General features: G+C 45.7%; 6 protein-coding genes across 12 annotated transcripts in view; 3 read left to right on the forward strand and 3 right to left on the reverse strand.

Moving 5' to 3' along the window:
- LOC126561502 (2-oxoglutarate dehydrogenase complex component E1) overlaps nt 1-10,436 on the forward strand; it is a 189,470-nt gene that overhangs the window by 79,243 nt on the left and 99,791 nt on the right. The gene's annotated exons all lie outside the window — the stretch shown is intronic.
- Nucleotides 435-3,169, forward strand: LOC126563604 (DDB1- and CUL4-associated factor 8-like). The gene is made up of 7 exons (XM_050220248.1): nt 435-634; nt 726-1,089; nt 1,199-1,431; nt 1,500-1,592; nt 1,691-2,411; nt 2,476-2,621; nt 2,692-3,169. The coding sequence occupies exons 1-7, from the start codon at nt 444-446 to the stop codon at nt 3,167-3,169; spliced, it is 2,226 nt and encodes a 741-aa protein (XP_050076205.1). The 5' UTR covers nt 435-443.
- Nucleotides 4,578-5,834, reverse strand: LOC126562353 (proline-rich protein PRCC). The gene has a single exon (XM_050218828.1). It carries the CDS (start codon nt 5,832-5,834, stop codon nt 4,581-4,583), a length of 1,254 nt encoding a protein of 417 aa, XP_050074785.1. The 3' UTR covers nt 4,578-4,580.
- On the reverse strand, nt 6,413-8,410 carry LOC126562304 (general transcription factor IIE subunit 1). Its single transcript, XM_050218763.1, has 3 exons — nt 8,273-8,410; nt 7,182-7,855; nt 6,413-7,110 (listed from the first exon to the last, which is right to left on the reverse strand). Exons 2-3 carry the CDS (start codon nt 7,826-7,828, stop codon nt 6,462-6,464), a joined length of 1,296 nt encoding a protein of 431 aa, XP_050074720.1. The 5' UTR covers nt 7,829-7,855; nt 8,273-8,410; the 3' UTR covers nt 6,413-6,461.
- Nucleotides 8,299-9,634, forward strand: LOC126562732 (rab-like protein 3). Of its 2 annotated transcripts, none has more exons than XM_050219308.1 (3): nt 8,299-8,431; nt 8,803-9,164; nt 9,246-9,634. In XM_050219308.1, exons 1-3 carry the CDS (start codon nt 8,299-8,301, stop codon nt 9,621-9,623), a joined length of 873 nt encoding a protein of 290 aa, XP_050075265.1. In that variant the 3' UTR covers nt 9,624-9,634. The 2 variants fall into 2 exon arrangements, with proteins under 2 accessions (XP_050075265.1, XP_050075266.1); XM_050219309.1 differs by having other exon boundaries at nt 9,261-9,634.
- Nucleotides 9,717-10,221, reverse strand: LOC126563306 (adenosine 5'-monophosphoramidase HINT1). The gene is made up of 2 exons (XM_050219936.1): nt 10,068-10,221; nt 9,717-9,993 (listed from the first exon to the last, which is right to left on the reverse strand). Exons 1-2 carry the CDS (start codon nt 10,179-10,181, stop codon nt 9,724-9,726), a joined length of 384 nt encoding a protein of 127 aa, XP_050075893.1. The 5' UTR covers nt 10,182-10,221; the 3' UTR covers nt 9,717-9,723.

Genomic DNA, 10,436 nt, shown 5'->3' on the forward strand with positions numbered 1-10,436 from the left:
GATTTTGTCAATAGGGTCAGCAAAACAGTGAATGTGTCATTTCCGTGCGAGCAAATCGAAACAAAACTTTTCTGCGTATTAATATCATTTGCAGTAACTTGGTTTTTTACTTCTGGGGGCACGATCCGGTGCTAGGAATTAGGAAGCCATCGATTCCGTTCCACTGTATTCTGCGGGTCTCATAAACTACCGGTATAAAAGTAAAGTACAACGGACGGACGGACGTGCATTAACAGGTTGGTGTTGCTGGTACTACGCGGCCTGGGTTTTACAAAACTATTTTGTTGGCTGGTACGCCACCATCATCACTTTGCTTGGCTTGCTGTGACTGTAGCAAAATAGTAATTGGAACAACCATAACTCCGGCATATATTTCATTCCTAAACCCCCAATCCTTTGCTTCACAGAATAGGTTGCTGAAAGGGGGGAAAAAGCAAAACAAGATGGATGAAGACTCGCCCAAAAGCAGCGATAATGAGGCGGAAGATAGTAGCAGCCCACGGAAGAAGATGAAAACCGATGATGATCTACAGCAACCGTCAACGTCGGGTATGACCGGTGCATCAACTTCATGCGGTATGATGGCATCAACTTCCAGCGCCGTGCCAGAAAGAAGCAGCCCCACCGCAGATCGGTAAGCATTCCGTCATCATGTCATCGGGTGAGGGGGAGAGGCATGGTTTCTTGGAAAGAATGTAATTTTACGTTTTTTCATTCTTGTACAGAGCAACGGGCACTCGGCAATGGGAGCCACTTGATGATACGTCGGGACGGGAGGATGATGAAGATGATGGCTTTCTCGCTGATGCTGGTGGCAATTCTCCCAGACCACCCAGAGCCCGCAGCGCATCCGCTGACAGAAGTCGAGCAGAGGACGATGAAGCCCGTTCGGATGATGCGTTTATACAAAATCTGGAGCGTTCCGTCGAACGATTGCGGCGCAATGTGCGCCGCCTAACCAACCGGCATGAACGGGCACGTAATGGTGGGGGCGATAATGGGACCGCCCCAAATGCTGCCCAGGGTGGAGAGAATCCGGCCGCCAATAATGGGATAGATCGCCCGGTATCTAATCGTATAAGAAATCAGGTTAGAAGCCGAAGTGGGCGAACCGTTCTGTTGGATAAGAGCCACTACTTGTTCTTTTTTCTAATTCGTTTCCGTTTCCACTCTCTTTTTGAACGCTTGTTTGTACCAGATTGCGAACAATATAGCGCAGCTGTTTGCACCCAACGTTTTCCGTGGATATGACACATCCGAGGACAGCATCGATAGCATCGATGCGGTAGAGAATGGCGAGAATGACGAGGAGGACAATAGGTCGTTTTTGTACGACGGTGAAAACAGCTCGGAGAGTGATTCGTCTTCGGCCACTTCTTCCTCTTCATCTGCCATATCGTCCAGCTCGGAAAGTTACCCGTCCTATGGACAGTAAGTGAAGCAAAAGAGCAAGGCTCTTTGCATTGTAGTACGTACAATTAAACTATCTTTCATTTTAGCACAAGTGGTTCCGAGTACGAGCTCGCAGAATTTGCTTTGCGAGATGATGTGAATGTGGACACACTCGACTGTCTTAAGACCAGCTCCGTAAAGTACGCTTTTCGCAAGCAATTGCTTATCCGATGCTGATTTAATTTTCGCATTTTTTATCTCTCTCCCTTTTCTCTCTCACTCACATACATTTTTGAAGGTGCAAATGGAATGTAGTGCGCGATTTATGTCAGCGACAGCACGGTGTCCAGTTCCGCCAGACACCCGCCACCGTCGGTAGATTCTATCCGAGCCAATTCCAAAAACGTGCCTACGGTTCGGTTAATCTGGTGCAACGGTTGGGCCTGATGCACAAGCTCGTGCACCATCAGGGTTGCGTGAACTGCCTAAACTTCCACCCGAACGGCAAACTGTTGGCCAGCGGTTCGGACGATCTGCGCATCAATCTGTGGAACTGGGAAACGAAGAAGCTGCTAAAGTCTATTCGCAGCGGACACAAGAACAATGTCTTCCAGGCCAAGTTTATGGTCTGCGACGGGTATCGGGACAGCGATCTTGAGCTTATCTCGACCGGACGGGACGGATGTGTGCGCCACACGATCGTCGCACCATCTGGTCAATCCACCACGAAACAGATCTTCCGTTCCCCGCACGCGATCCATAAGGTCGCCACCTTACCGGCCCGCAACGGTCATGTGTTCCTGATGGCCGGGGAAGATGAAACCGTTCGCATGTGCGATATGCGCCAAGGCAAGGTCCAAACAGTGGTCGAAGTTGGAAAGCGGCTGTACAGCATCGCAACGCATCCATTCGGTTCGGAGTTTTGTGTGGCCGGTAATGGGAGTTGCGTGCAGGTGTACGATCTACGATATGCCCAGAACCCTAAGATAATGCTGGCCCCGAGTGAACCGATTGTAAGGGTAAGAAAAGTCCGCCGTATGTCGTATACAGAAGGGAAAGCTAATTGGTGTTTCTTTTTAACAGCCACTGCACGCGAGCATTACATGTGCTGTGTACAACCACGTTGGGTCAGAGATTTTGGCCAGCTACAGTGAAGGCGATATACATCTCTTTAAGCTGGATCCATCCGATCGACATGTGGTGTCTTCGATACGGTTCCGGGGACATTGGTAATGCAAGCTGGGGTTTCGTTTGTTCCATCCACTCTTACTCATACCATCTTCTTTATTCCCTCTTTAGCAACATCAAAACCATTAAGGGTGTTAGTTTCTTTGGACTCCAATCGGAGTACGTGGCGAGTGGTAGCGACTGTGGCTACATCTACTTGTGGGAGAAGAGCAGCCAAACCATCGTTAACTGGCTGCGCAGCAATCCGGGCGATGTAGTGAACTGTCTCGAACCGCACCCGGAGTTCCCGATACTGGCCAGCTCGGGGGTGGAGGATGATGTTAAAATTTGGGTTCCTAAGGGACTAATGGATGACCAGCAGGCACCGTTGTTCGAGCCAAACGATTTGAAGCGTTATGTACGCCGCAACCTTGACCACCGGCGGAACACATATCGAGCAGATTTTGGGTTGCGGGTGGCACCACTGTCTCGCTTCTTTCCGACCCTAACGTATCGGCGCCATTCGCTCAATCGATTTAATCGAGATGATGGGGTCGACCCATTGAATGACGACTATGGTCGGTCGCGGCTCGATTGTAGCCCTTCGTAAAGGGGCATCTGTTTCAGATTTGGATGTGCGTTAAATATTATCAATAACTAACGCACGAGGGAACGTTCACACGTCAATGTAATCTAAGTTGAAATAAATAGACAGGGCCACATAAATTCTTGTTTTTTTTTCGCCCGCACAATCTGGCACCTGTCTCAGGTTTCGTTTACACTGTTACAAAAAATTGCCCGTACAATGTAAGCTATTGAAAGGAATTCTTTGAAAAAAAAAAATTAAATATTTTTCAATTGTTTCAACACTCCAATTTTAGCAACATATACAGAAAGTACATGTTGCTAAAATTGGTTCTTTGTGTATGTAAGTGCTGGTAATGCCATAAAGTTCATTAAATATTTGGACAAACTGTAACTTTTGAAATATTTTTTTATGAAAATAATATTTTTCAGTTGGGTTGGGTAAAACGAGATATAAGTGACACTTAAAGGTTTTACTAAGTGTTTTTCACCAACAACAAAAGCAACGATGCAATTTTTTCTTGTTTGCAAAGTTGATTTTGTGTATTTTAAGTGTTATCTCTAGAAAAATGGCCGTTTCCCTCATCAAAATTCGAAAAATCATCTCGGAAATGAAGTCAAAAACTAGTTCGAAATTTGCAGGCGTAACAAATCCCTCGCGAACCTTGCTTCTAAATGTGGTTCATACTTTCTGGAAGACAAAACTCCATGGAAACTCCTCCATGCAAACGAACCCATTATCCTAGAGCAAATTAAACAAAATCCTATGTTTGGCATCCCAAAATATCTAAGGCTTGGTGATTTGGTCTAACTGTACTAGTTTTGGCAGATGATGGTAATTACGGACGAAAGGAAATTTAATAGCTTCGGGTCAGAGACTGGCGAGAGTGTGACAAGCATTCCAAATACTTAATTTAACCTAACTATTCTGCGACCGATTGTGAAGCAGGTTTGGGGTGCCTTTGGTGCAAATGAAACCGAAAACTTGACGAGCATTGGCCATTTACTGTGTGTTTGGTAGTTGTACGGACAATTTTTTTTGACGTCAATTTAGGAAAAAATGGTAAATTATTTTTAATCAACAGATAGATTTTTTTTGAAAATCAATGTTGGTTGATGATGAACAAGACATTGTACTACTTTGTGGAATAAACGAAATATTTGTTTTGATTGATTGAATATTTTTTATCAATTAATTTGTATTATTTTTGTTCCATTTCGTAGGATTTCGATTGGCGTCTACAGATAAAGCTGCTTGAAGACGAATTAAAAAAAAAACTCCGCCCACCTAACGGGTAGAGTCCGTTCTTTCAACCCAACAATACAGTGCAATATAGATTAAAATATTTAAATTTATTTAACCATCTTTTTTCTCTTATAAACAAATCGCAAACGAAGGTAAAACACACCATCCAACCAGGACAAAGGAAATGTACTCAAAACCCGTATTTACTTTGCGTTTGCCGCCTGGATTGTCGGTTTGCGGCCCACATTGCTTCCAGCTCCTGCGCGTTCGCTTGTGCCTTGCTTGCCAGCTGTGTGATGTGCGATTTTCGCTTGCTGGTGCACGTCCAATCGCCCACCAGATGTCCGGTCGGCACGTAACCCGTTTCATCCTGCAGTTGGCGTCGCAAAAAGTCTTCCTTCGATGGAACAATGTCCGCGGATGTAATTTCGATCAGATCGACCTCCTCAATGCGGGCCCGCTTAGCACGATTACCGCCGATGAGGGCGGACAGAGCTGTCTCACTTGCCAAATCTTCCGATGCGTCCTCCGTCTGGTGTGTTGCAGCGGTATCGTTTTCGTACGCAGCGGATGCATTAGCTTCCGCTTGTTCTTCCGCTTCAGTTAATTTACGGACGTTCTCCGCAAGTTTGGCAGCTTTTTTAGCAACCATCGCACTGATTTCGTTCGTACTGACCGTGGGCAATTCTTCGACTTTGTTGAACGAGAAGAAATCAAACATTTGCTCCTCGTCTCCATCTTCGTCCTCGTCGCTGTTGTCTGGTTGCGTAGTTGATGACACAGCAGATTTGATTGGTTTTGTGGAGGCATCGACGGTTGTACGACTGCTCGACTTGGTCGCACTCAGTGGAACATTGCGCGGTCGATTGGCAACAGAATCAGGAACGAGACGTTTGCTAAAGCTGGCACTTGTGGATGGACCGGCCGAGCTGCTTGACGCTGACGGTTTGGAGTCAAACAGGGCAGTCCTCGGTTTCGGTAACATACTCAACAGGTTTGTCGTTTTCTTCGGTAGTGCCGCACCAATGATTGGCTTTTCTTTCTTTGCATTTTGCACATCATCTCCATCCGCGAATTCCTTCATTGAGGGGATGGTAATCTGCACCTTACCATTGCGGACTTTGGGCTTTGCAGGCAGGCTCAAGGCGGACGGAGGCTGTGGTAGTGGGATGTTAGCCGGAACTGCCTTTTTGCGTAGGAATTCATCATCTTCTTCCACCACGCTTAGATCGTTTAGATGTTTTGGGGCAGGAAGATGCAAATGATTCTTCGGTGCTTCAGAATCGTCATCGGCGGGATCTTTGGGTTCTATTGCGTTCTGTTCCGTTCCGCTGTTGTGATCCGTGTGGGTGTCGTTTTGATTCACCACCGTTTGTTCAGCTTCTTTCGGTTCTTCATGATCCGATTCTTCGTCGCTGCTGTACTCGTAAGCCACCAGGGACATGTTTGGTTAAGGTGAATTAAATTGATTTGCTTCTCAGCATCAATGCCGTTCGTAAACAAACTTTGGGGAAATAAACATGGCTGTGTACTGCGACGCAGATTGACAGTTTGGCTGAATGCGCGTTGAACGTCACTTCAGAACGTCATTCTGAAATTCAAAAAGTGGACCGTGGCTGGCCTCGTTATAGTTCGTACCTTTTTCCATCCTTATTCTTTCTGGAAATTCATAAATAGCGTGCGAAACATCTGTTCCCTACCATCCACGTAGAGGCTCGTCACAACGCTGGCTTCTGATTCGAATGATATTGGTGATCTCTTTGCTGACTGGTTTGCTCTTCGAGTTTTTTAATTGTATCGTTTGTCTCTTCGAAACTCATTCTTTCCGATAATCTGGCAATCTAGTTAACACCCATTTACAAAAGAGGAGAACGTTCTGACGAGTAGCTTCATTATAATAAATGTTATTGAAGAATAACAAATGAAAACGTTTCCGTATAGGTGTGGCCATTGAATTAACGGTTAAACCATATGTGGACAACTTAGAATAATAAAACATAAAACATGCACCGCAGGGCTAGTGTTTCAAATTTAACATTTATTTTGTTTGTATTCATGATTATTCTAATTTTTAATCGTAAATGTGACTGAAGTGGTCCTGGTACACCTGTATGTAGGTTTCCTTTTCCTGCGGTGTCATATCTGCTATCAGCGTGTCATTGATTTCATCCAGCGGATATGGCTTGCCGGCTACGGTTACCGTCGGCATGTCGTCGTCCGACGCGGAATCCATTATTTCGACGCTCGGTATTTCCGCATTTTCGATGTCCCGATCGTCATCGCTAGTATCACTCGAGTTGCCATCGTTGTTTTGTCCCAAACCGCGCACCGCCTCGTTTGCCGTACTGTTGGCGCTTTGTTTTTCATGCTGCAGCAATACCGACATAATATCGTCCGCATCCTTTCGACTGCGGGTGGACATAACGTTCGTGGTGGTACTGTTGTTGCCCGCACTACCACTACCGATCGAAGTGGGTTGCGTTGAGGTAAAGGCAGCTTTCTCCAGGATGGCATCGACCGAATTGTCGTCCATATCGTTTGAAATGACGGTTGATTCCGTCATCCATACAGGCCGATCCTTACGCTGTGTGGTCGTATCGAGTGTGTCGCTATCACCGATCGTAATGTCGACACGCGTTTCCTCCACGACAAACCCGCTGGATCGGGTGGCTTCGCCTGACCACTGCTCCGTCGGTGCTTTGGTGGTTGGTTTTGCGATTCTGTAACAAGTCATAGTAAAAAGAATTTAAGTTGTATAACATAATACTCCAACGATGAAATTTGAGCATACCCTCGTATAGTGTCTATGTCTACCGGTTCTGGTTCTAGTATTTCGGGTGCCAGCTTGATACCTTCGACCTGCCGCAACAGATCGTACAGTGGTTGCAACTGCTCGTTAAACTTGGCTAGTAGCAGTCTTGAGTCTTTCTTCGGCAATGCGGAACTATCTTCGTCCACCGCATTTCCACAATACGTACAGCGGAACTCGCTCGTAGCGAAATCGAACAGCTGATCGGCTTCCAGATCCGTAAACGTTTTCTTACAGTTAGAACATTTGAAGCTCGCTCTGCTGGTGGCGTCCCGCTCTTCTGTCTCCATCCGTTTGCGCATATGATCCAGCTTGTACTTTACCACGTTTACGAACGTTTTGTAGTTGATAAAGTAATAGTTCACCTTTTGCGCTTTCCCATCCGGGCCAGTTTCCATTTTGAGTCGCACTTGCAGAAATTTGTCATTGCGAAGAATGGCTATCCGGGCGCGCAGCATTTTACGTTCAAATTTTAACAGCTCACAGATGTCGTCCTCCTTCATGCACGGGTTCCTCACCAGCATGTCGACCACAAGTGCGTCCTCGATCGTGTAGAACCCTCGGACCACGAATCGGGCCAGCTGTTTCAGGCTGCTTGGTATCTCGGTAACGTACCTTTGGTCCCCCATTTTTCTACAAGTTTCAGGTGATTAGAGCTTTAAAAATTGCAAGAAAGAGAGACATCAAACATTTTAATCTAAACCATTTAGCGTCGAAGAAGAGCGTAGAATTATGGACATTTTTCAACTATTGGAGCAAATTCATTTGTACAAGAATAAAGTGTAAAAGCGTATCGTGAAAATTCTATCTCGATTGAGCATAAACACAAACATATTAAACAACATTTTACTTGTTAATTTTATTATTCAACAGATATGAAACATTATTGTACTGTGAACAACAACAAAAAAACGATCAACAGCAGGCACATACAAAATGTAAACAAACGGCTGTTTTGCAATTCTCTCTCACACGCTCACACAAATCTCACACTCTCCCGCAATTTCGCTCAAAAACGCGCTCACGTTGAAATACCATCTGCCGTACGGCAGCACACGCACACGCTGACGCACCTGTCAAATATTGGGCTGGCGCTGGGATGACTCTGTGTGTGCTTCTCGCTCAGTTTGTTGTTCGTTTTCACGAAGGCCAGGTTCGGTGGTGGCACGCTTTTTCACTTCACTGTATGGCGGCTATCGACAAAGTTCGCGTGCTGGTTGTTGGCGATTCCGGTAACGGGTTACATTACGCGTCTATTGCTTGGTATTTGGTGCCGGTCGCTACAGTGCAACCGTGACAAAATTGGCTCTTTTTTGCTAGCCGAACTGGAACCGTGCCGCTGCACGGTGCGCCATATTGAAAATTGGCATTTCGATGGTGACAGTGTTGCCAGCGAGCGAGCGAGAGAGCAACGCTTGCGAGCCCGGCGTCACTGGTTTTTGTTATTGTTTTTTTGACAACTGGAAATGGGTGCAAAATTGTGAATCCTTTTCCAAATCGCAAGAAATGCCTTTGCTTGCTTTAAATTTGAAGCTATAATATGATGAGAAATCATATCGATTGCTAATATGCCTCACTGCTGTATCCCTTATATTTCTTCAAGGTGTAGGCAAAACATCGCTCACACATCTAATCGCCAACAATGAACCGCTCACATCACCCGGCTGGACGGTGGGCTGCTCGGTGGAGGTAAAATTGCACGAATATAAAGAAGGAACACCGGCCCAGAATACGTTCTTCGTTGAGCTGTGGGATGTGGGTGGTTCGATCAGTCACAAAAACACCCGGAGTGTCTTTTACAATCCAACGCACGGTATCGTGCTCGTGCACGACCTGACCAACAGAAAGAGCCAGGAAAACCTGCAGCGGTGGCTGGCGGAAATACTGAACAAGGAGGGAAAGGATGCGCTAAAGGGTGCCGATACGATCGATATGGATCCGGAACAGTTCCTCGGTTCGACACAGGTATAACCTACATGCATCCGTGTGCATGTGCCTAACGGTGGTCCAAGATCGATGCTTGAAGTAACCTAAATGATTGATTAGTTTAAACATTGTCAGATCCCTATACTGGTGATTGGAACGAAGCTGGACCTGTTGGATGAGAGCCACAAGCAAAAAATCGTGAACCGAACATCAGCCGGTAGCATAGCAGAGCAGTGTGGGGCGGATGAAATATGTCTAAACTGTCACGAATCTCGATCGTTGGCTGCGGGCACAACGGATTCAGTAAAGTTGGCACGATTTTTCGATAAAGTGATCGAGCGAAAGTATCACAACAGAGATACGGGGAGAAAATATGCAACAAACTATACTTCTACCATGGCCGGTTCCTTTGGCACGTACCCTTCTCTTCAAGCCACAGTGCAAAATTCTACATACAGCTATCTTAACACTAATCCGGTGACTGAAAGCTTATCGTGATGTAAATAAGTACCAATACCACAAAACGCGTTTCGTTCCCATGTCTTTTATTTATGCATTCGATGTAACTGTATCGTTAATAAACAACCACTGGACCTCCTTATCCCGGAGGCCACTGCATCTGACGTCCACCGAGGAAATGCAAGTGCAGATGATAAACTGACTGAGCACCGTTCTTACCGTCGTTGATAACGACACGATAACCTTCCTCTAGTCCTTGCTCCACTGCTACCTTCTTGCCGACCAGCATCAGATGTCCGAGCAGTGCCTCGTCCTCTTCCGATGCCTTGGAAAGCTGGGGAATGGTTTTGCGAGGAATAACGAGAAAGTGCACCGGTGCTTGCGGATTCACATCGTTAAATGCAACGCACTGCAGGGAAACAAAACAGTGAAAAAGTCAACATCGAATTGGTCTACAAATGGTTTCCTAGTTGTACGGCTTACCTTATCATCTTCGTAGATAAATTTAGCAGGGATTTCGTTGCGAAGAATTTTCCCGAAAATGGTATCGTTGGCGGCGGCATCGGCAGCCTGCGCTTTTGCTACCTCGTCCGACATTTTTCCGGCTAGAATAATCAGACGAAGGCGGAAAGAAACGGCAATAGCATGTAATAAAGCTACGATTACACTGTCGAGAAAAGAGTTTGCTTTTATTTAATGTCAATATTATTCCACCTGTTCAATGCCCTGAGAAACAAATCTATTACTTCGGGGCTCATAATAAGTAAATGTAGAGCTTCTTATACTGAATGGGAGGAATCCTCGGTGTAAATTCTATTTTTTTACATTAAAATTACAACGGTAAACATGTGC

Source organism: Anopheles maculipalpis, chromosome 3RL (genome assembly GCF_943734695.1).
Source record: "Anopheles maculipalpis chromosome 3RL, idAnoMacuDA_375_x, whole genome shotgun sequence".
NCBI classification, from domain to species: Eukaryota; Metazoa; Arthropoda; class Insecta; order Diptera; family Culicidae; genus Anopheles; species Anopheles maculipalpis.

Bases quoted from the DNA above. Each gene is read 5' to 3' on its own strand.
- LOC126563604 (XM_050220248.1), top strand. From the start codon at position 444: ATGGATGAAGACTCGCCCAAAAGCAGCGATAATGAGGCGGAAGATAGT. The intron at 635-725 runs GTAAGCATTCCG...ATTCTTGTACAG, and splicing joins AGCAGCCCCACCGCAGATCG to AGCAACGGGCACTCGGCAAT. The intron at 1,432-1,499 runs GTAAGTGAAGCA...CTTTCATTTTAG, and splicing joins AGTTACCCGTCCTATGGACA to CACAAGTGGTTCCGAGTACG.
- LOC126562353 (XM_050218828.1), bottom strand. From the start codon at position 5,834: ATGTCCCTGGTGGCTTACGAGTACAGCAGCGACGAAGAATCGGATCAT.
- LOC126562304 (XM_050218763.1), bottom strand. From the start codon at position 7,828: ATGGGGGACCAAAGGTACGTTACCGAGATACCAAGCAGCCTGAAACAG. The intron at 7,111-7,181 runs GTATGCTCAAAT...GACTTGTTACAG, and splicing joins GACATAGACACTATACGAGG to AATCGCAAAACCAACCACCA.
- LOC126562732 (XM_050219308.1), top strand. From the start codon at position 8,299: ATGACTCTGTGTGTGCTTCTCGCTCAGTTTGTTGTTCGTTTTCACGAA. The intron at 8,432-8,802 runs GTAACGGGTTAC...TATTTCTTCAAG, and splicing joins GCTGGTTGTTGGCGATTCCG to GTGTAGGCAAAACATCGCTC. The intron at 9,165-9,245 runs GTATAACCTACA...ATGATTGATTAG, and splicing joins AGTTCCTCGGTTCGACACAG to TTTAAACATTGTCAGATCCC.
- LOC126563306 (XM_050219936.1), bottom strand. From the start codon at position 10,181: ATGTCGGACGAGGTAGCAAAAGCGCAGGCTGCCGATGCCGCCGCCAAC. The intron at 9,994-10,067 runs GTAAGCCGTACA...GTTTCCCTGCAG, and splicing joins TTATCTACGAAGATGATAAG to TGCGTTGCATTTAACGATGT.